The sequence below is a fragment of the Oncorhynchus gorbuscha genome, linkage group LG14 (genome assembly GCF_021184085.1).
Source record: "Oncorhynchus gorbuscha isolate QuinsamMale2020 ecotype Even-year linkage group LG14, OgorEven_v1.0, whole genome shotgun sequence".
NCBI lineage: Eukaryota > Metazoa > Chordata > Actinopteri > Salmoniformes > Salmonidae > Oncorhynchus > Oncorhynchus gorbuscha.
The window spans coordinates 34,977,803-35,001,694 of record NC_060186.1 but is presented as its reverse complement, the minus strand read 5'-3'; the positions used below and the strand labels follow the sequence as shown (position 1 = coordinate 35,001,694).

At 42.9% G+C, this 23,892-nt stretch overlaps 1 protein-coding gene across 7 annotated transcripts in view; it reads right to left on the bottom strand.

Moving 5' to 3' along the window:
- Positions 1-729: 729 nt before the first annotated feature.
- Positions 730-23,892, bottom strand: part of LOC123994844 (tau-tubulin kinase 2-like) — a 24,531-nt gene continuing 1,368 nt past the window's right edge. For 2 of the 7 annotated variants that reach the window (XM_046297893.1, XM_046297894.1), the window contains 14 exons: positions 23,362-23,499; positions 22,838-22,985; positions 22,526-22,599; positions 22,251-22,391; positions 21,652-21,756; positions 21,271-21,336; positions 21,097-21,189; positions 20,898-21,023; positions 13,891-14,048; positions 9,501-9,717; positions 6,231-6,430; positions 5,210-5,630; positions 3,933-4,642; positions 730-3,552 (listed from right to left, as the gene is read on the bottom strand). In XM_046297893.1, the coding sequence (XP_046153849.1) occupies positions 3,186-3,552; positions 3,933-4,642; positions 5,210-5,630; positions 6,231-6,430; positions 9,501-9,717; positions 13,891-14,048; positions 20,898-21,023; positions 21,097-21,189; positions 21,271-21,336; positions 21,652-21,756; positions 22,251-22,391; positions 22,526-22,599; positions 22,838-22,985; positions 23,362-23,433 (2,898 nt within the window). In that variant the 5' untranslated portion in view covers positions 23,434-23,499 and the 3' untranslated portion in view covers positions 730-3,185. Of the gene's footprint in view, positions 3,553-3,720; positions 4,643-5,209; positions 5,631-6,230; positions 6,431-9,500; positions 9,718-13,890; positions 14,049-20,897; positions 21,024-21,096; positions 21,190-21,270; positions 21,337-21,651; positions 21,757-22,250; positions 22,392-22,525; positions 22,600-22,837; positions 22,986-23,361; positions 23,500-23,892 lie in introns of all 7 variants that reach the window. The other 5 variants (XR_006831738.1, XR_006831739.1, XM_046297895.1 and 2 more) reach the window with 5 other exon arrangements.

Genomic DNA, 23,892 nt, shown 5'->3' with positions numbered 1-23,892 from the left:
ATTTGAAAGACCCAGGTCAGGAAAGTATGATCTTTGTCCCCATGTGCAGTTGCAAACCAGTCTGGCTTTTAATGGCGGTTTTGGAGCAGTGGCTTCTTATTTGCTTAGCGGCCTTTCAGGTTATGTTATAGGACTCGTTTTACTGTGGAGATAGATACTTTTGGACCCGTTTCCTCCAGCATCTTCACAAGGTCCTTTGCTGTTGTTCTGGGATTGATTTGCACTTTTCGCACAAAGGTATGTTCATCTCTAGGAGACACAATGCTTCTACATCCTGAGCGGTATGATGGCTGTGTGGTCCCATGGTGTTTATACTTGCGCACTATTGTTTGTACAGATGAACGTGATACCTTCAGGCATTTGGAAATGACTCCCAAGGATGAACCAGACTTGTGGAGGTCTACAATTTTTTTTTCCTGAGGTTGATGGCTGTTGGCTTATTTCTTCTGATTTTCCCATGATGTCAAGCAAAAAGGCTTTGAGTTTGAAGGTAGGCCTTGAAATACATCCACAGGTACACCTCCAATTGACTCAAATGATGTCAATTAGCCTTTCAGAAGCTTCTAAAGCCATGACATAATTTTCTGGTATTTTCCAAGCTGTTTAAAGGCAGTCAACTAAGTGTATGTAAACTTCTGACCCACTGGAATTGTGATACAGTGAATTATAAGTGAAATAATATGTCTGTAAACAATTGTTGGAAAAATGACTTGTGTCATTCACAAAGTAGATGTCCTAACTGACTTGCCAAAACTGTAGTTTGTTAACAAGACATTTGTGGAGTGGTTGAAAAACAAGTTTTAATGACTCCAACCTAAGTGTATGTAAACTTCTGACTTCAACTGTATATACAAGGCAACCTCCTTCAGATCCCTCATATGATACAGTACAGATCTTTTGGTCTCATGGCACGCGCACACACACACACACACACACACACACACACACACACACACACACACACACACACACACACACACACACACACACACACACACACACACTTAAGAACCCAGGACTGGGGTCAGGGAGAAAGAGTAGACCATTTCAATGTTTTTCGGAAATCTGATGTTCCGATGCTGGAATCAAGCTACATTTTTCGAGACACATCAAATAAATAGATACATTCTATAATACATACATTTTACATACAGTACATTCCCTGGAGTACAGTAGTAGATCATATATATGTACACATGCTGTCAAAGTTGAAGATTGGATCCGATGCAGTACGTTCTCTGTACATACATTATTACAGTCTGAGTAACCATAGCCGCCTGGGTCGTGTGCAGTGGGGACGAAACATAGATGTACCTGCTGAAAGCAGGGCTGGTCCTGACTGTTCTGTCACCCTAGGCGAGGCAAATGAAAGACGGTCTGAACCAAACATAGATGTCTATGATTTGGTCTGGACTGGACTAAAAACCAACATCCGTGGAAGGGAAATCAAGGCCGATCCAGACAGGACCCCAAAAAAAAGGCATCCAAAAGGCGACGGCATTGATCTGTGCTTACCGAGGTGTAGCCTACAGTGTCGCCTAATTAGAATTTTATGAATGCCCATCTATGTAGTAGGCCTACAGTTTGTAAAATACCAATAAAAGACAGCCGGTCCGGACAGGACCAAAAAAAGACATCCAGAAGACGTCGGCCCATGCTTACTAGGGTGAAGCCTACTGTGTTGGTCTGCAAAGGAATTTTATGAATGCCCAACCATGTGGAAGACCGTTTGTAAAACAGGCGTTGCATTGGCTTTATTAGTCCTGATTCCTGTGACTAGTGAATTTAGCTATTTCAGCTCTGAATATCAGCTACACAACTTCATCAGTAGTTATCCTGAGCCTATTTGCAATGTGTTTGCACAGCGGGAAATAAAGAAGTACTTTCTTTTTCGCGATGATCAGCTTGTAATTTTTTTTTTACAGATACAAACTTTAAAACACTGATCATGAACATTTTGCCCCCGGGGTAAAACTTCTGGACAGCAGTTGTGAATAGCCTGATTATCCATTTCATATTGTCCATTTTACTTTGACCTGTCCTGTTTTTAGGAAATGTTGTAACATGTCAACGCGGGTATTTGATCGGAGAAACCTGTATGATGTAAAAAAGTGTCAGTCTCATTACACTGTCATACATTTTATCTCCAGCCTGTAGGCTACAGAAAAGGCCACATACTCTTTCTACCATATGCTATATTCAGGGGTGAAAGTATAATTAAATTCTTCCCTGTATGGGACCAACCGCGTGCACCAGCATTTTTCAAAGGGCCTAATCATAGAATGATATATAGAGTCCCTATTAATTCAATAGGATCTCAGTGGGCCTAGTCGTAAAGACCTGTTATTTCACTTTTAAAATGCATTATCTTATACCGTGGCATAAAAAAACCCGTCAAAATGTTTTCATCTAATTGTTAAACAATCACTTCAAAGGGCGCCGTCATAGGCTAGCAGTGCCTGTTCATCCACTCGCACCATATTAACAGACTCCAAACCGTGGTGAATGGAAAGAGACATCTGTTGAACGTGAACACCAAAAAGTGAAATGACAAATTTGGCTATTGTCATGTCGCCACGTCTCTGCCTTGGCAAAATGTCAATGTTCTCGTCGAACCACATCACATTTGACTGAAGGCTATATGACCCGTTTTCAAGTCCATTCGCTAATTTGTCATGCCTCTGACATGCGGTAATTAGAAAGTGGTGTAATAAGCATACAGTTTTCTTGACATTTTGCTGTAAGTATTGTGAATGGCTCATGTTTTTACGCTGGCTATATCTGCTACATGATTTATGTTAGTTTTCTTAACAGAACGTTGGTGGAGTGCACGGTGCGCCTCTGGGAATGGACAAGCAACATGTTTGTGCCCTTGCCTCTGACAAAGTGGGAACTGCTTATCACAGGGCGGCATCAGCGCTCACCTAAAAAGCCCATATGCCACTGGTTGAGAGAAATTGTCATTGTTTTGGGGCAGAGGTTGTGTTGTTGGGTGTGCATCTTGTTCAGTTTAGCCCAGAAAATTCCACCCGTGTCAATCTGCCGCCATAGGTGGCCGCCTAATGAACTGACAAGGCCCTGGCTGAACGTGTCCAATTAGAAATGATCGATTCGGGTTTATTGTTTCGAAATGTCTTACAACAGTGTGCCCTTCTGAACAACACGCTGATACCCATTCTGTCCACTTATCGGCTCACTTTGCCGCTGCCTTTGCCCTCGTGGCTAGGGCCCCTCCCTCTGGCACCGGGCCCTGCGCCCCACGGGATCCCCTGCCGCCCACTAAGCCTGTCCTGGGGGTACCACGGAGGGGGAGGGGACCCCGAGAAGCTGGACGGAGAGCGGCTACACCCCAGGAAGACCCTTCCCCCCTCGCAGAGCTCGTGACGTGAGGGGGAGGAGCTGAGTGAGCGCTGTAGAGAGGAGGAAGAGCTGCGGGGGTGTGGCGCCGGACTGAAAAGTGCACCGCCGCGGTCCTTCATCAGTTGGGTCAGATTGGCAAGGAAGTCGGCGTCGCTGGTACTGCTGGCACGCACCCGGAAACGCCGGCGCCTACTGGGGCAGAGAACAGAAGGGGTTGGATTTTAAAAACAAACAATTCTGCAACTATAATGTATTATTCAGACACTCATGCCTATACATTCTGATTTGCACCGATATGTTCCTAAACCAATCCACACAGAAAAAATGTGTCTCATCAGTGATGTGGGATGCAATCCTTACTATCACAGCCTCCTAGTTTTGCGTTTGGCAGGGCACAACGTTGTGGAATGTTCAGATACATATATAATGTAGAGTAAACATGCCTCAGATTGAATAGCTGTCGAATAAGAAAGTACATCAGTTTCATTCATTACATTTCTATCTGCGACACTCCATAAAGTTTTCTATTAAATGTGGCCCAGTGCTGTGCCATAATACCATGTTCTTCATACCTGTTGTCTACAGCTGGGCGGGTAGGCGGTTTCCCGGGAGGCGGACGAGGCAGGAACCTGCCGGAGGAGGAGAGCTGCTGCTGCTCGAGCCCTGGAAGAGGGGGAATGATGGGCCGAGGGATTTTACTCCTGCTGCCCGAGGAGGAGAGCGAGAGGGAGTCACGGTCTTCCCCCAGCCAGTCGGAGCGTGAGCCGTGGTCTGAGCAGGAAAGGAACCTCTCCCGGATGCCACAGGGCAGCAGGTTGTCGCAGGAGAGCGATGGAGAGGGCGAGTGGGAGGGCGAGCCAGGCACGGGGCTGCTCCAGCGGTGGCGGCGGTCCATGGTGGGGGAATCCGGGACGGTGGTTGGATCTCGTATGGGGATGCGGCTCAATCTGGGCGAGGAGGGGGATTCTCTTTGCAGCAGGACCAAGGTGGGTGGGGGAGGGGAGGAGGAGAAGGTGCTCTCCGCGGCACTTCCGGCTTTCTCCATCTGAGGGTGTTGGTTGGGTTCGGAGGAACGGTCGGGGAGGCCTGAGTCGCTCTCTGGGTCTTTGTCATTTGCGAGGTGGGCTGGGATGAGGCTTGGCACAGGGCTGGGGGCTGATTCGACAATCTCCAGCTCATCGACCTTGACCTCTTGGGGGTCATTGGGTTTGGTTGACAGAGCCTCTAGTAGTATGACTTCACTCTTCTCCATCACAGGGGACTGTGGTACAGGGTTGGCAGACTGTGGAGAGGCAGACCAGAGATTAATGGTAGATGGACATTAGAGGTGGTGAGGAGGCGCAAGTAGAGCTCGGACAGCAGAGTCCCTGCCCATCTTCTGAAAACGCCTGAAACCCTACCTCTTCAAAACAGTATATTAAATAAGACATCTCAGTCTTATTCTATCCTCCCAATAAAAAACAAAAATTTCACTTGTCTTTTCCTACTAGCAGTGACGTTGCTGATAACTTCTGTATTGAGGAAAGATGGACCTACTATGACCGTGATATGTGGTTGTCTCACCTAGCGATCTTAAGATGAGCGCACTTTAAGTAAGTCGCTTTGGATAAAAGCGAGAGGTACAGATCTCTGTTCATGTCAGTGAATATCGGGCGTGTGTACAGTTCTTCAAAAGTTAACCTGTACTGCAGTGGAGTAAGAAACATTTCCTTCATAATGGATATAATTGCACAGTCAGGGCCATACTTCAGCAGGACATTTTGAAAAAGTGACATTTTAATGCCCAGAATAGAACTGTATGTATATGTGTGAGCAATTCTTATTCTGCCAAAGCCTTGCTCGCACTCACCTGCTCCATCTGGGCTCGGCCCATGTGGCCTAGCATCCCAGGCAGCCTCCTGCCGCCCAGTAACCAGGTACAGGGCAGGGCCATGTGGGACAGGACGGGGCTGCTCGGGGCTGAGGGAGGCTGGTGGTCCTGGACCTCAGCCTCTGAATGCACCTCTAGTTTATTCCCATCCAGAGCATAGTCTCCTGGAGGCTTGGCTGCCCCCGAGGCCCCGCTGCCTCCCCCCTGCTCCAGCATCAACCAATCCTGGGAGTTTCCCTCCTGGGGAACAGAACTGAGGTTCAGGGCCCCAGCCCCCTCGTCCTGGTCGGGAGTCTCTGTCGCCTGGTCCTCGTCACAGGGGGTGCCAACCTGCTCACCCCGTCCCCCGCCGCTTTCGGGGATTGTGATCTCTCGCTCCTGTGGATGCTGATTCCCCAGACTGGAAATATAAAAGAAAATTGGGATTTGACATGAGTAATTGCTTAATAAATATTTAAAATTCAACTAATGGAAATTATTTAAAAAAAAATGTATTGGTAAAATCTGCATAACTAGCTAATGAACATTCCAACAAGTGAGATTAATTAAGCAAGTTGCCTTGCATGAGCCTTGGCTTGTGCAAGCTAGAAGCAGCTTATCCTCAGTTCCTGTAGCATGAGACAGCATGACGTACAAGTACACCCCCTGGACTAGCCAAAGAACAGTCCAACAAATTCAAGGTTGGTTGAAACAAAACCCTGCATACAGTAGTTTAAGGACTAAATGAATACAAGTCCCTCTGCCTTGTGCCTAGTGCAGTGGTTCTCAAACATCTCCTCCGGGACCTCCAGCAGTATTTGTTCTATTCCAGAGCTAGCACAATGATTCAACTAATCATCAAGCCCTTGAGTACTGAATCAGCTCTTGTAGTTCAAGTCTAAAACAAAATTGTGAAATGTCTGCCCCCCCCGGAGGGGTTTGAGAACCACTGTCCTATTGTACACTGTAGAACAATATAAACTATTAAAACTACTGTAAATTAATGGTAAAAGGTACTGACTAGGCATCAAGGAAGCGTTCGATGGTGGGCTTGGGTTCGGGAGCCAGTCTCTTCTCGAAGGCCAGGCTCTGGCTATGTCTCATCCTCCGGAGCAGGGGGGCCGCCCGGTCCAGGAACATGGTCTCTGAGCACACCCTTCTGGGGGAGCTCTGGCTCTGGTTGCCACCATGGTTCTGGCTGTGCTCGTCCTCATTCACCACCTGGAGAAGGGGTAAGGAATGTAGTTGTCACAAAAAAAGTGTTGGAAGTACAGCGCAAATGTTACCAAAGCCAGGTGACTTCCAACACACAAAGAGAGGACAAGGTAAGAGGCTAATCTCCTTCAGCCTCTTGCTTCTCTCTTAGTAAGATCTTTGATTGCTTTTGCGGCCTATGGTCAGGTCATATTGCTGGGTCTTAAAAGAGTGACTGAACACACTGATTCCGCATTTCTATCTCTGTTGTTCATTACGAGAAAAAAAAAGCAGTCTCGGGTGTGGTTCAATGTGGCAGTTACTGATGTTTTTCCCCCATGAGACACCATAGGACAGGGGTTCTCAAAGTGGTGTCCATGGATGTGGTACTGCAGCGGTCTGCAGCCAGATCCATCTCTCTGTCTTGTGCTCAGTGGAATATGTTTAGAGGGTGTAATTCAATACAGTGTAATATTAATCATCTACAATTTCTTAACCATGGGCAACATGGGCCTGGGAGGCTTACATGGATACTGGTATCCACAGCACTCCAATTATCCATTATTCAACTGAATACATTCCTGTATTTTTTTAACGTTTAGAGAATAAACACTGTAATTTAAGCTTTAAAAACAGCTAAATATTTTGGAAGGGCTCGTAAGCAAGCATTTTACGGTAAAGTCTACACCCGCTCTACTTGGCGCATTCGGCAAATAAAATGACTAATTTGATATTAGATATTACATATTACTTCCTGATGAATTTGCAATCCCAAAAGGGGTCCCCGGGCCCCAAAACGTTTGAGAACCCCTGCCATGGGAACAAAGCCAGTATCACTTCCTCAAAATAGTCCGAATGAATCTAAGATAGGGGAAAGTGGGGTAAGTACCTTACCTTATAGAAAATCAGTATAGAATTCTTGCCTTTGTGCTGTTGTCTGTGCCCAATAATGTTTGTACCATGTTTTGTGCTGCTACCATGTTGTGTTGCAAACCATGTTGTTTTCATGTTTTTTGTTTTCATGTTACTACCATGCTGTGTTATCATGTGTTGCTGCCTTGCTATGTTGTTGTCTTAAGTCTCTCTTTATGTAGTGTTGTCTCTCTTGTCGTGATGTGTGTTTTGTCCTAATATATATATATATATATACAGTGCCTTGCGAAAGTATTCGGCCCCCTTGAACTTTGCGACCTTTTGCCACATTTCAGGCTTCAAACATAAAGATATAAAACTGTATTTTTGTGAAGAATAAACAACAAGTGAGACACAATCAAGAAGTGGAACGACATTTATTGGATATTTCAAACTTTTTTTAACAAATCAAAAATTGAAAAATTGGGCGTGCAAAATTATTCAGCCCCTTTACTTTCAGTGCAGCAAACTCTCTCCAGAAGTTCAGTGAGGATCTCTGAATGATCCAATGTTGACCTAAATGACTAATGATGATAAATACAATCCACCTGTGTGTAATCAAGTCTCCGTATAAATGCACCTGCACTGTGATAGTCCCAGAGGTCCGTTAAAAGCGCAGAGAGCATCATGAAGAACAAGGAACACACCAGGCAGGTCCGAGATACTGTTGTGAAGAAGTTTAAAGCCGGATTTGGATACAAAAAGATTTCCCAAGCTTTAAACATCCCAAGGAGCACTGTGCAAGCGATAATATTGAAATGGAAGGAGTATCAGACCACTGCAAATCTACCAAGACCTGGTCGTCCCTCTAAACATTCAGCTCATACAAGGAGAAGACTGATCAGAGATGCAGCCAAGAGGCCCATGATCACTCTGGATGAACTGCAGAGATCTACAGCTGAGGTGGGAGACTCTGTCCATAGGACAACAATCAGTCGTATATTGCACAAATCTGGCCTTTATGGAAGAGTGGCAAGAAGAAAGCCATTTCTTAAAGATATCCATAAAAAGTGTTGTTTAAAGTTTGCCACAAGCCACCTGGGAGACACACCAAACATGTGGAAGAAGGTGCTCTGGTCAGATGAAACCAAAATTGAACTTTTTGGCAACAATGCAAAACGTTATGTTTGGCGTAAAAACAACACAGCTCATCACCCTGAACACACCCTATCCCCACTGTCAAACATGGTGGTGGCAGCATCATGGTTTGGGCCTGCTTGTCTTCAGCAGGGACAGGGAAGATGGTTAAAATTGATGTGAAGATGGATGGAGCCAAATACAGGACCATTCTGGAAGAAAACCTGATGGAGTCTGCAAAAGACCTGAGACTGGGACGGAGATTTGTCTTCCAACAAGAGAATGATCCAAAACATAAAGCAAAATCTACAATGGAATGGTTCAAAAATAAACATATCCAGGTGTTAGAATGGCCAAGTCAAAGTCCAGACCTGAATCCAATCGAGAATCTGTGGAAAGAACTGAAAACTGCTGTTCACAAATGCTCTCCATCCAACCTCACTGAGCTCGAGCTGTTTTGCAAGGATGTGCAAAACTGATAGAGACATACCCCAAGCGACTTACAGCTGTAATCGCAGCAAAGGGTGACGCTACAATGTATTAACTTAAGGGGGCTGAATAATTTTGCACGCCCAATTTTTCAGTTTTTGATTTGTTAAAAAAGTTTGAAATATCCAATAAATGTCGTTCCACTTCATGATTGTGTCCCACTTGTTGTTGATTCTTCACAAAAAAATACAGTTTTATATCTTTATGTTTGAAGCCTGAAATGTGGCAAAGGGTCGCAAAGTTCAAGGGGGCCGAATACTTTCTCAAGGCACTGTATATATTATTTTTTTATCCCAGCCCCCATCCCCGCAGGAGGCCTTTTGGTAGGCAGTCATTGTAAATAACAATTTGTTCTTAACTGACTTGCCTAGTTAAATAAAGGTAAATTCAAAATTTAAAAAATTAAATAGTATAGTACTGAACATACAGTCTTCAATATAGAAAATGTACCTGTTGAAGTAGACAAGGTTGGCTGAACTGCAGCAGTATAAAGGGAAACTAATGGGGGTGTTTATTTGATAGCATGCAATAATTGTGTTCCTGTCTAAAACCCAGTATTTATTTATATGGTCAATAACATTTGATTATTTCACAAATATGCATGTGTTCCAATCCTGACCTTCCTGATGAGCGGTTGTTGTTGTTGCTGGGCTGCGACGTGGTTAAAGTTGCGGTTGCGGTCCATCTCCAACCACACGTCAACGCCCTGGGCAGCACGTTGGTGCTGGGCCGGGATGGGGGGGCAGTTGTCGGCGTCGCTGAGGCGCTCGCCCTGCAGTACGTCCTCAGTGTTCTCCCTCTGCAGCTCGGCGGGGAGCACCGAGGCATTGGCCATGCTGGCGGGATATAGAGAAGGAGGAAGGGAGGGTGTTCGAGAGGGAGAAGGAGAAAGAGAAAAGAGCGAGTGAGAGAGAGGGAGTCGGGAAAGGGACAGAAAAAGGGACAGAGAGGAGGAGAGAGAAAATCATTCAGCTGCTACTTTCCAGAGGACAAATTAGGCCAGTGGTTTCCAAGGGATCGCTGCCCGAATATACAGATTTCCTTTCCACCCAAAAAAGCTTGGCAGATTTTACAGAATCAACCCATGGATTGAATTGCGTGAGTGGGACAAAAGTTATACCATGTCGATTTGAAGGAAGGTATTACAGTCAAATCAGCAAATGCTGACCAATTAGGCATCAATTACACCCATTCACACAATTATTCTGCATCACACCAACCAACACGAAGCCAAACAGAGTTATGGATTAACATAACATTTCTCCATCTGACCTGTCAGATCAGCTCTGAAAAAGATCTGATGTGAAAAGATCTGGGGCATCTTTTATTCATCATGCATAGGCAAAAATCTGAATGTTTGCTTGAGTGTGCATAAATTCACACACAGCCATGACCATGCGTGTGCACAGTGGTGGAATAAGGGGACAGCTTATCAAGCGCTGAGTGTGGAAAACGTTGTATTGTAGATATGTAGTGATGTAATAATGTACTGTTTTATCTTTTGTTTGAAATGTAATTTAAGTGCCTTAATGTGTTTGGACCCCAGGAAGAACAGCTGCTGCTAATGGGGATCCCTAATAAATACAAAATATATATCCATTAGCCTGTCAAGATATATATTTCACAAAAGCACATTTGTTACAATAATCCATATCAAGTACTGTTATTTGTTAAAATGGAAATTTCGAAAATGTTCTACTTCATATTCATCTCCTAATGGAGATGGGGGATCCTTCCAGATGGACAACCATCTCTGCAGCACCACCAATCAGGCCTTTACGGTAAAACAGAAATACCTTATTGACATAAGTATTCAGCCCCTTTGCTATGAGACTCGAAATCGAGCTCAGGTGCATCCTGTTTCCATTGATCATCCTTGAGATGTTTCTACAACTTGATTGGAGTCCACTATTGGTAAATTCAATTGATTGGACATGATTTGGAAAGGCACACCTGTCTATATATGAGGTCCCACAGTTGACAGTGCAAAAACCAAGCCATGAGGTTGAAGGAATTGTCAGTAGAGCACTGAGACAGGATTAAGTTGAGGCACAGATCTGTGGAAGGGTACCGACACATTTCTGCAGCATTGAAGGTCCAAGAACACAGTGGCCTCTATCATTCTTAAATGGAAGATGTTTGGAACCACCAAGACTCTTCCTAGAGCTGGTTGTCTGGCCAAACTGAGCAATCGGGAAAGAAGTGCCTTGGTCAAGGAGGTAACTAAGAACCCAATGGTCACTCTGACAGAGCTCCAGATTTCCTCTGTGGAAATGGGAGAACCTTCCAGAAGGAAAAAAACTACTGAATCAATTAGAATAGAATAAGGCTGTAACATAACAAAATCTGGGAAAAGTCATGGGGTCTGAAGCTTTACGAAAGGCACTGTATGTGAAAATTGGGCATTTCTAGGTTTTGTAGTAAAAAAGAAACACTCATCTTCCTGTCTTTTTTACTACAAAATCTTGAAACGCGCAATTTTCACATATGTTGTGGTGGATTAATGAAGTTGAACATTTTTTATTTTTTTTACATTTCTCTTTAAATTAGAGACACGTCATGAGCAAAAGGAACAGAAACACGTACAATTCCCATACACCATGGCACAACAGGTTGAAGTCAAGAGGGGTGTCTTTGCCATGATGCCAACGGGTTTTCCAAATACGAACGTAGCAATAGACGGCACCAACATGGCCATAAAAGCATCCTCCCAAAACAAGTTCAACTGTGTGAACAGAAAAGGCTTCCACTCTTAAATGCGCAGGTGATGGGTTATATGATGCGTAAATTACACTGCTGAATGTGGTGGAAAGCTGGCAAGCACGACTCGTTCATTCTGCAAAACAGCAATGTTGGCCTGTATGCCTACAGGTGGAAGCTATTGAGGATGGATGGCTTCTTGGCAAGTATTGCCTACTCATTTCAAGTATATTTGCCATTGCTAAAGCAACATGAATTGTCCCAACGGTCCTCTCTTTGTAGCTATGGTTTTATTTTTACTGTTCAAGCCACAGCGGAGCAAACCAAATAAAAACCTTTTGTTTTAACTCAATCTCTAACACTAGCACCTATATTCAGTCTCTGAAAATAGTTACTGTTATAATTTTTTTGGGTTGCGCCATTGTATTTCATGGTAAGGCGTTGACTTTAAAAGGGATGATTGACCATACAGTATATGAGGTGACACACAGGCCAAGTTCCCATAGTCATCCATCACTATGGGAAAGACCTGAGAATACAGTAATGACATGAGACAAAAGGTTGAGCTGCACAAAATCAGGAAATGGCTATAAGAAAAAAGATCAACGGTTGACAATAGCCATTTCCACTATCAGGGCAATAATTAAGAAGTTTAAAGCAACTGGAGATGTTAACAATCGGCCTGGAAGAGGACGTGTGTCTATAAGTGCACGCACAGTGAGGAGGATGGTTTGAGTGGGTAAACAATCTCCAAGGATAATACCTGGAGAATTGCAGACGTTTCTTGGGTCTTGAGGTCAGAAAGTCTCCAGAACTACGATCAGACGCCACCTACATAACCATAACCAAGTTGTTTGGGAGGGTTGCCATAAAAAAAAAAAGCCTTTGCTGTCATCAAACCACAAACTCAAGCACCTGCAGTTTGCCAAACGTTACTGGAACTTTCAATGGGACCAGGTTCTATAGTCAGATGAGACCAAAATATATCTTTTTGGAAACAAACACCAGAGGGGGGTTTGGCCATGCAGAAAAGTACCTCACCCCCACTGTGAAGTATGGTGGTTGATCTTTGATTTTGCGGGGCAGTTTGTCTTCCAAAGGCCCTGGACAGCTTGTCAGGATACATGGTATCATGGAATATCAAGTACCAGCAGATATTAAATCAAAACCTCTGCTAGGAAGCTTAAACTGGGCCGTGGTTTGATCTTCCACTAGGACAATGATCCAAAGCACACCTCAAAATCAACACAAGAATGGTTCACTGACCACAAAATCAAGTTTTTGCCATGGCCATCCTAGTCCCCTGCCCTAAACCCCATAGAAAACTTGTGGGATAAACTGAAGAGGAGAATCCACAAGTGTGGACCTCCTGAATCTGAAGGATCTGGACAGATTCTGTATGGAGGAATGGTCTCAGATCCCTTGCCATGTGTTCTCCAACATCATAATATAATAATAATAATATATGCCATTTAGCAGACGCTTTTATCCAAAGCGACTTACAATCATGTGTGCATACATTCTACGTATGGGTGGTCCCGGGAATCGAACCCACTACCCTGGCGTTACAAGCGCCATGCTCTACCAACTGAGCTACAGAGGACCATCACGCATTATAGGAATAATTTTCAGAGCTCTTATCTTTGCAAAGGGAGGTCGCACATATAGTATTGAATGAAGGGGTGCCAACAATTGTGGCACACATATATTTGAGAAAAATATTGGTTTTATGATAAGAATATATTTTTTCTTTAAATTATTTTACTTTAATTAAAGGTCAGATTTTTGTGAATATTTTGAATGAAAGACCAAGAGGATAAACATTTACCAAGTGTGCCATTATTAGTGGAGGGCACTCTATATGCACTAAGGCTGAGAACAATTGGTATTTATCAATGGTCATCTCCTACCGGTGTACATATGACACTCGTAGGATTGTTTGATAAAACACACTTTTTCTATACAAACAAACATTCTAAATTCTGTTCGTAAGTAGTATTTTAGAATAGTTTCAAAGCAATATTGATAAATATTAGTGGAACAAATATCAGAATTGGGCTGCCTGTCTAAACATAGTCTTTGAGTGGAACGGTTAACATTTTGGATTTACAGTTGCAACATTTTGGGTACATTCCCAAAATTCCCAGGTTTTTCAGATATCCAGTTTGGAAGATTCCTGGAATAAGTAGGAAATTCAGGAATTCTCCTGCCTGGATTCCTAAAAAAAACTTCAACCCTACTTCTGATACCACACAGTTCTACCTCTCCGCTACTATTTTAAAACAATATGCCATCATTGTAGTTCTTACCCAATGTAAGCTGGTGTGAGGCGGGTCAGTTGCTGAGCGGTGGTGGCTGAACCGGTGATGGTCAGCATATCCTCTGAGTCACACCTCTCCCAGTCATACGGGTCGTTTTCCAACACGTTGTGGCTCTTCATGGCATTTTCAAACACTGAAATTAGTAGCTGGAACAGAAGAACCAAAATCATTGACATTTAGCATTATGAAACAATGGGAAGAGCTATTGTTGGCTTGTTGTTGGCAGACAAATACACACAAAGGAGTGGGTGTCAATTCCCTGCTGCAGCGACCACCACAGAACATCAAAGTGTTTGTTGATGAAGGTGCAACATAATTATTGCCATTTCTGTTACCGAAATCCTTAATTTCTTTAGGAAAAACATTCCCCATTCCCTCAACCCTTGCTCTCTTTACATGACATGTATGCATCGCATGCACATGACCAAATACCTACAGTGGGGCAAAAAGGTATTGTCAGCTACCAATTGTGCAAGTTCTCCCACTTAGAAATATGAGAGAGACCTGTAATTTTCATCATAGGTACACTTCAACTATGACAGACAAAATTAGAAAAAAAAATCCAAATTATGGTGGAGAATAAGTATTTGGTCACCTACAAACAAGCAAGATTTCTGTCTCTCACAGACCTGTAACTTCTTCTTTAAGAGGCTCCTCTGTCCTCCACTCGTTATCTGTATTAATGGCACCTGTTTAAACTTGTTATCAGTATAAAAGACCACAACCTCAAACAGTCACACTACAAACTCCACTATGGCCAAGACCAAAGAGCTGTCAAAGGACACCAGAAACAAAATTGTAGACCTGCACCAGGCTGGGAAGACTGAATCTGCAAAAGGTAAGCAGCTTGGTTTGAAGAAATCAACTGTGAGAGCAATTATTAGGAAATGGAAGACATACAAGACCACTCTTCCTCCCGGGGAAGGACTGCCCGTTCCATGATCTCGCCATCACGGTTGACAACTCCATTGTGTCCTCCTCCCAGAGCGCTAAGAACCTTGGCGTGATCCTGGACAACAAACTGTCGTTCTCAACTAACATCAAGGCGGTGGCCCGTTCCTGTAGGTTCATGCTCTACAACATCCGCAGAGTACGACCCTGCCTCACACAGGAAGCGGCGCAGGTCCTAATCCAGGCACTTGTCATCTCCCGTCTGGATTACTGCAACTCGCTGTTGGCTGGGCTCCCTGCCTGTGCCATTAAACCCCTACAACTCATCCAGAACGCCGCAGCCCGTCTAGTGTTCAACCTTCCCAAGTTCTCTCACGTCACCCCGCTCCTCCGCTCTCTCCACTGGCTTCCAGTTGAAGCTCGCATCCGCTACAAGACCATGGTGCTTGCCTACGGAGCTGTGAGGGGAACGGCACCTCAGTACCTCCAGGCTCTGATCAGGCCCTACACCCAAATAAGGGCACTGCGTTCATCCACCTCTGGCCTGCTCGCCTCCCTACCACTGAGGAAGTACAGTTCCCGCTCAGCTCAGTCAAAACTGTTCGCTGCTCTGGCTCCCCAATGGTGGAACAAACTCCCTCACGACGCCAGGACAGCGGAGTCAATCACCACCTTCCGGAGACACCTGAAACCCCACCTCTTTAAGGAATACCTAGGATAGGATAAAGTAATCCTTCTCACCCCCCCCCCCTTAAAATATTTAGATGCACTATTGTAAAGTGGTTGTTCCACTGGATGTCATAAGGTGAATGCACCAATTTGTAAGTCGCTCTGGATAAGAGCGTCTGCTAAATGACTTAAATGTAAATGTAAATGTAACTTATAATCTCCCTCGATCTGGGGCTCCATGCAAGATCTCACCCCGTGGGGTCAAAATGATCACAAGAACGGTGAGCAAAAATCCCAGAACCACACGGGGGGACCTAGTGAATGACCCTGCAGAGAGCTGGGACCAAAGTAACAAAGCCTACCATCAGTAACACACTACGCCACCAGGGACTCAAATCCTGCAGTACCAGACGCGTCCCCTTGCTTAAGCCAGTACATGTCCAGGTCCTTCTGAAGTTTGCTAGAGAGCATTTGGATGATCCAGAAGAAGATTGGGAGAATGTCATATGGTCAGATGAAACCAAAATATAACTTTTTGGTAAAAACTCAACTTGTCGTGTTTGGAGGACAAAGAATGCTGAGTTGCATCCAAAGAACACCATACCTACTGTGAAGCATGGGGGTGGAAAAATCATGCTTTGGGGCTGTTTTTCTGCAAAGGGACCAGGACGACTGATCCATGTAAAGGAAAGAATGAATGCGTGAGATTTTGAGTGAAAACCTCCTTCCATCAGCAAGGGCATTGAAGATGAAACGTGGATGGGTCTTTCAGCATGACAATGATCCCAAACACAAAGAAAGAAGGAGTGGCTTCGTAAGAAGCATTTCAAGGTCCTGGAGTGGCCTAGCCAGTCTCCAGATCTCAACCCCATAGAAAATCTTTGGAGGCAATTTGAAAGTCCGTGTTGCCCAGCAACAGCCCCAAAACATAAACTTTTGTTATTGACCAAATACTTATTTTCCACCATCATTTGCAAATAAATTCATAAAAAATCCTACAATGTGATTTTCTGGATTTTTTTCTCTCATTTTGTCTGTCATAGTTGAAGTGTACCTATGATGGAAATTACAGGCCTCTCTCATCTTTTTAAGTGGGAGAACTTGCACAATTGGTGGCTGACTAAATACTTTTTTGTCCCACTGTATTTGTAAGGGACTAGTATTACTAGAGAACTTTGGTTATGTAATTATTACTCCAGAATGTCTGTTATTCCAGAGGACAATTCAGATGATATTCATTTCTAAAAATCCAATAAATTGACAGTTATGATGGAAGCCTGGAGGTTTGAATTCTAGGCATGAAGATACAGTATTTCAACATGTCCAGGTGATAGGGCCACACGGATAACTCAAGCTTGGTTCCTAAGTTTCTAAACCATACCAAACCATCTTTGCTATAGCATCACCATAATATTTGAACTGAGTAAGAGTGATGATAATCTTTAAGATATTTTAGCGATCTGCAGTAGGTTACGTCCTAAATGCCTTCGGATGTGAGCTAAACAGTGCACCAGCCAGGGCCGGTCATTGCCTTTCTGCCGCCATAGGTGAGACCAAAAAATGCCATCCAAGTTCAATATAGGTTCTGAATTAAATATTAAATGCTATTTTCCATATGTTTAAAATATTTATTTTCCAGGATGCTGAAAAAGCATCTTTACAGGACTTTGAGAAATATGTATTTTCATGACGTTGAAGTCAGGTTCATTTTCAGGTTCTTAATGAAAGTTGAAAATACTTATTTTCCTGATGTTGAAAATACATATTTTACAGATGTTGAAAAAACAATATTTTACGGATGTTGAAATCAGACAATTTTTTGGTCCTGAATGAAAGTTGAAAATTAGTCATTTATAGACGACCAAATCAAGACTGGTCCAAACTGGACAAAATCTGAACCAAATCATCCATGATTGGTTCATATTTGGTACGGACCAGACAAAATACCAATGTACATGGACATCAAGGCCCTACGTCGGTCCGTGCTTATTGAGGTGTCACCTACAGTGTTGCCTGAAATGTAATTTTATGAATGCCCATCTACAGTATGTGGTAAGCCTACCCTTTTTAACACACAAAAAAAACATCCAGACAGGACCAAAAAAAAGACATTGGCTCGTGCTTACTAGGGTGAAGCCTACTATGTCGCCCGCAATGGAATTTTATGAATGCCCATCCATGTGGTAGCCCCACCATTTGTAAAACAGGCCGCTGCATTGGTTTTATTAGTCCTGATTCCTGTGACTAGTCAATTTGGCTATTTCAGCTCTGAATATCAGCTACACAACTTTATCAGGAGTTATCCTGAGTCTATTTGCAATGTGTTTACACAGCGGGAAATACAGAAGTACTTTCTTTTTCGCTATGATCAGCTTGTAAAAAAATGCCTGGATACAAACTTCAAACCACTGATCATGACAATGGGGTGAAACTCCTGGACAACAGTTGTGATTGTCCATTCCATATTGTCCATTTTATTTTGACTGTTTTTAGGATATATTGATTTGTGACAGCTCTTTTTTTCAATTTATTTGATGAGCGCCATTTAGGTTTTTTGATCTGAGAAACCTGCATGATGTAAGAAGTGTCTGTCTCGTTACAGTGTCATACATTTTATCTCTAGCCTCTAAGCTACAGAAAAGGTTGTGTGCACCAAACAGGTGCTGTATAGATTAAAATTAGAGGTCGACCGATTATGATTTTTCAACACCAATACCAATACCCGATTATTGGAGGACCAAAAAAGCCGATACCGATCAATCGGATGATTTTTACATTTATTTTACATTTATTACATTTATTTGTAATAATGACAATTACAACAATACTGAATGAACACTTATTTTAACTTAATATAACACATCAATAAAATCAATTTAGCCTCAAGTAAATAATGAAACATGTTCAATTTGATTGAAATAATGCAAAAACAAAGTGTTGGAGAAGAAAGTAAAAGTGCAATATGTGCTATGTAAGAAAGCTAACGTTTCAGTTCCTTGCTCAGAACATGAGAACATATGAAAGCTGGTGGTTCCTTTTAACATGAGTCTTCAATATTCCCAGGTAAATAGTTTTAGGTTGTAGTTATTATAGGAATTATAGGACTATTTCCCTCTATACCATTTGTATTTCATTAACCTTTGACTATTAGATGTTCTTATAGGCACTTTAGTATTGCCAGTGTAACAGTATAGCTTCCCTCCCTCTCCTCGCTCCTCCCTGGGCTCGAACCAGCAACACAACGACAATTAGCGCGAGCTAACTAGCTGGAGAGTTGATAAGCTTGAAGTCATAAACAGCGCAATGCTTGACTCACAACGAAGTGGTGCTGGCAAAACGCACGAAAGTGCTGTTTGAATGAATGTTTACGCGCCTGCTTCTGCCTACCACCGTTCAGTCAGATACTTAGATACTTGTATGCTTAGTCAGATTATATGCAACGCAGGACACGCTAGATAATATCTAGTAATATCATCAACCATGTGTAGTTAACTAGTGATTATGATTGATTGTTTTTTATAAAGATAAGTTTAATGCTAGCTAGCAACTTACCTTGGCTTACTGCATTCACGTAACAAGCAGTCTCCTTATGGAGTGCAACGAGAGGCAGGTGGTTAGAGCGTTGGACTAGTTAACTGTAAGGTTGCAAGATTGACTCCCCAAGCTGACAATGTAAAAATCTGTCGTTCTGCCCCTGAGCAAGGCAGTTAACCCACCGTTCCTAGGCCGTCATTGAAAATAAGAATGTGTTCTTAACTGACTTGCCTAGTTAAATAAAGGTATAAAAAATACAATTAAAATCGGCGCCCAAAAATACAGATTTCCGATTGTTATGAAAACTTGAAATCGGCCCTAATTAATCGGCCATTCCAATTAATCGGTCGACCTCTAATGACAAAACCATTTTCTGACTGTTCGGAACAATGTAAACAACACAAAATAAAGTGTAAGCATACCAGAGAATCTGTTGTAACAAAAACATTTTTTTTGTTAAGCCTTTATTACTGCAAAGACTAAAAACAGTTCCACTCATTCATGAATGCAATTTCCAAAATGGAACAGTTATTTATTGTTTAAAGTAATTATTCAAGGCTCGCTTTATTTTATTTTAAAACTAAAATTCTTGATTGCATTTCAAATCATGAATGACTCATACGCTGTGTGATGACATTAACGAATGAATGATTGATTGATTGATTGATTGGTACAGTAGCCTGTATAAGTATTGAAATATAGGCCAAATAAGTTACGCTATTAAGACCAAAAAGGATGCACTTTTACGCCTGCAAAACAATGGTGGTTATACCAGACTGCGATACTAAGCCTAATGAGAAGGATAAGAATAAGAAAAACAATAACAATAAGAAGGAGATCAAGAAAAAGGAGCGTTATTGCTATTATAAATATAATTAATTCAGACAATTTGGAACAGTGTAAACAATAAACACATTTTAAATCATTCCAGAGAGGCAGTTCTAACGAGAGAGAAAAAAAGTCTAAATCTTTACTATAGCAAAGCAAAGATTAAAAACAGCCGAATTTGTGAAATTGTTTACTTAACATGTCATTGCACTCAGAGGCAACAGAAGCAGGATTTGTCTTATTTCTGTAGATAAATTCATGGGCTCCCGAGTGGCGCAGCGGTCTAAGGCACTGCATCTCAGTGCTAGAGGCGTCACTACAGACACTGGTTCGATTCCAGGCTGTATCACAACCAGCCGTGATTGGGAATCCCATAGGCTTGCGCACAATTGGCCCAGCGTCGTCCGGGTTAGGGTTTGGCCGGGGTAGGCCGTCATTGTAAATAAGAATTTGTTCTTAACGGACTTGCCTAGTTAAATAAATAAATACAAATGTAAAGTTTAAAGCAGTTAGGCTATTGATTACAGAACTAATTGAGTTTGCGTTTCGTCATTCTGCTGCTGCCTACGCAGCATTGTTCTCAACACAAAAATGCTGGTTAACTTTGCTATTATGCACATAGCAACATGGTCTACGAAAAGGTGCCAAAATTCAACAGCACACTGATATGTTTCAGAACAGTGGACTGAAGAGGGAGAAAGTGCATTTGTTATAAAATAATATTAGTGTTGCACCATTATGTATGTATGTATGTATGTATGTATGTATGTATGTATGTATGTATGTATGTATGTATGTATGTATGTATGTATGTATGTATGTATGTATGTATGTATGTATGTATGTATGTATGTATGTATGTATGTATGTATGTATCATGTAATATTATGTAATATATTACGTAATATATTATTATATATTATTATGTAATATAACCATGCACAATTTAAGTAGAACATGTATTAGACTGATGGACAGTGCCATCCACAGCCTCCACAATGGATCAGTCCACTCAGTATTTTCTGGATATTTGAGTTAATGCACACATATGGAAACATATAGACCAATCTTACCTGATAGTCAGGCTTAGTGAAGTAGTCCAGGGTCAGGATATGATCCAGGAAGGCGCTGAACTCTGAGGGGAGGTGTTTGAGCATGAGGCGATTGTCGTAGGTCTCTTTTAGGTTCCCCACCTGTTCCTGTGAGCAGAGGGAAAAGAGCATGAACACATGCTCATACATGTACAGTACACACACATGCACATGCACTTACTTTGTCTTTGACCTTCCTCCAGGGTAGCTGGCCCACCGTGAACTCCACCAGCATGTAGAAGAGAGACCAGAGGTCATCATGGCGACCCATCTCCTGAATACCACAGACACACACAACATGGGTGAGCAAGGTGAGAACATGTACTCATATAGCCTAGTATGAGGTTGACCTCACCTTATTCTTGTGTGCGTTGACTGAGGCATAGCGCACCGTTCCTCTGAACCCTGCAACGGGACGAGGCTGACAGAGAGAGAGAGATGGATAAGAAATTAACCTGAATCTTCAATATTCACACTAGCATACTACTTAGAATACATGCCCAATGCATTGCTTCATTTTAAGTGGCGATTGAAATGTAGCCATCACATTGACATTTTAGTCATTTAGCAGACACTCTTATCCAGAGTGATTTACAGTAGTGAGTGCATACATGTTCATACTTTTTTCGTACTGGTCCCCTATGGGAATCAAATCCACAACCCTGGCATTACAAGCATCATGCTTTAGCAACTGAGCCACATGCGCATACACACATGCACAGGCAGGAATACTTACAGGACGCACTTCCTGACAAGAGTTGGTGAACTGTCGGGCCAGACCAAAGTCGAGCATGTAGCAGCATCGACACGTGCTGGCCAGGCGCCCCATGGCAAAGTTTGACTGGGGTGGTACAAACACAGTAAATCAGTCAGTGATACTTAGTCTTGTCCTTGCCATTGATCTGATGAAGCAGGCAATAATCTAAGTAAATCCTGTTACTCTTTCCAGCAATGCCTGGTACAATGCTTTGAAACTTGAAGCGGTCTTATAATAAGGCATTTCTCACCATGCATCATTTTTTTCCTGATAATAACAAAATGGCTGGGAAGTAGTCAGGATCACTATGAGACATTATAATGTTGTCATACATGCTTATGACAAGTTGTGCAATGCATTATAACCACTTAAAGCGCTATACCTGCATTCATACACTGGACGCAGAGACATAAAAAGTGTATACATTAGTTCATCTGACGCTTAATTGCCAAAATGTCAGACTATCCCTTTAAGGCTTGAGTGTTACCAGTGCATTATTTATGCTCTTATCATGTTCCCTTTCCCCTGATTCATGACCCCTTATTATTCCCTCATCTTCTGACCCCATGACCCCTTACCGGTTTGATGTCGCGGTGCAGGAAGCCAACAGAGTGGATGCTCTCGATGGCCTCCAGCATCTGTCGGCCCAGCCTCAGAGTGGTGGAGACGGTGAAGGTGCCGCGAGACATAGTTCTGCGCAGGTCTGCCAGATTCCTCCCCTATAGGACACAGACAGTAAAGCAACACACACACACACTTTATTTGAATCCACAAATCACATTACAATTAAAGGGATTCAAATATTTCAAAGGTCGCACACAAGTGTGCACGCACACGCAGCCAAAAACCTGACCTGAAGTTCCATCACCACATAGTTGAAGCGGTCATTGCGGCCACAGCCTACAAAGCGACACACATGATCTTTACCTGAAACAGAGAAACATAAATGTTGCTTAGAAGGTCTCTCTTCTAAAACACATTAGATATTTACAGTATCTGGCCAAATTATTAGAAACACGTAAACATCCAATCAATATTTTCCACAAAGGTTTCATACGGTTGTGAATTTCAAAGTTATGGACATTTCAGTGTATTTCCGAACGACCTCCATTCTAGACTTATATCTGAGGTCGTACTGTATTCCAACAGGGCCCCTGTCTCTCACCCTGGAGCTTCTTCAGCACGGCCACCTCCATCTTCAGCACCTGTTTGGGCTGCTGGGCAGACTCCACCTTCAGGGCCACGTTGACCTGGCTCAGCTGATCCAGCACCTCGTAGATCTCCCCAAAGCCACCCCCGCCAATTTTCTTCACCTGAAAATAGAATGGAGAAGGTGGAATGCAGGTAGTAAAGAAAGAAGAGAGAGCGGGTGGGTGGGGGATGGAGGTGAGAGAGAGAGAGAGAGAGAGAGAGAGAGAGAGAGAGAGAGAGAGAGAGAGAGAGAGAGAGAGAGAGAGAGAGAGAGAGAGAGAACGAAAGGGAAGTTGTGAGTGTTCTGTAAGAAAAGTGCCATACCGTACCTACAGAAGGTACACACACACCACATCTCATTTAGATGTGAGACACATTACATAACACATTACAGAATGCTGCTTTGACCTCGCTAGGAGAATGGGAGCAGCAACAAGACAGATTTGACCGAAGCTGGCTGTGCCCTTTCTGTAGCTGGTAGTATTTATAGTAACTCACCACTCTCCATCTCTCCCGGACCAAGTCTGTGACTGACAGGATGTCTGCCGCCTGCTCTACTGCACCACTCATCCCAAGTGCTGCTCGGAGTGCTCCCAACGACGGCCTGCACCTGGCATCAGTGTCGCTGGCTTTTTACTGCAGAAAGAAATGGAGAAAGGAGAGAAACATTTCAATTTGGACAACTGACAAATCGTGCCAAAGTCGAGTCCTTGATGACCTCCATCTTCATGTGTCCCCAGAGAGATGTCAAAATGTGTGTGTTGTCACTGTCATTTTACTTTCTTCACCTATATACTAATGTAAAGGACGTATTGGAACATTTACATCCATTTGTTTTTACTCACAGCAAATAATATTTCTTTGGATAATCGCATCACTGGACATTTTAAAAATCGCATCACTGGACATCAGCAGAATCTTCAACCTCTATTGCAGGCTACTTTTAAAGCCCATTTAGCCAAGTCATTTTTCTTACTGTTGTAATAGCTAATATAGCTAAGAATAATGCATGAACACGGTGATTGACAT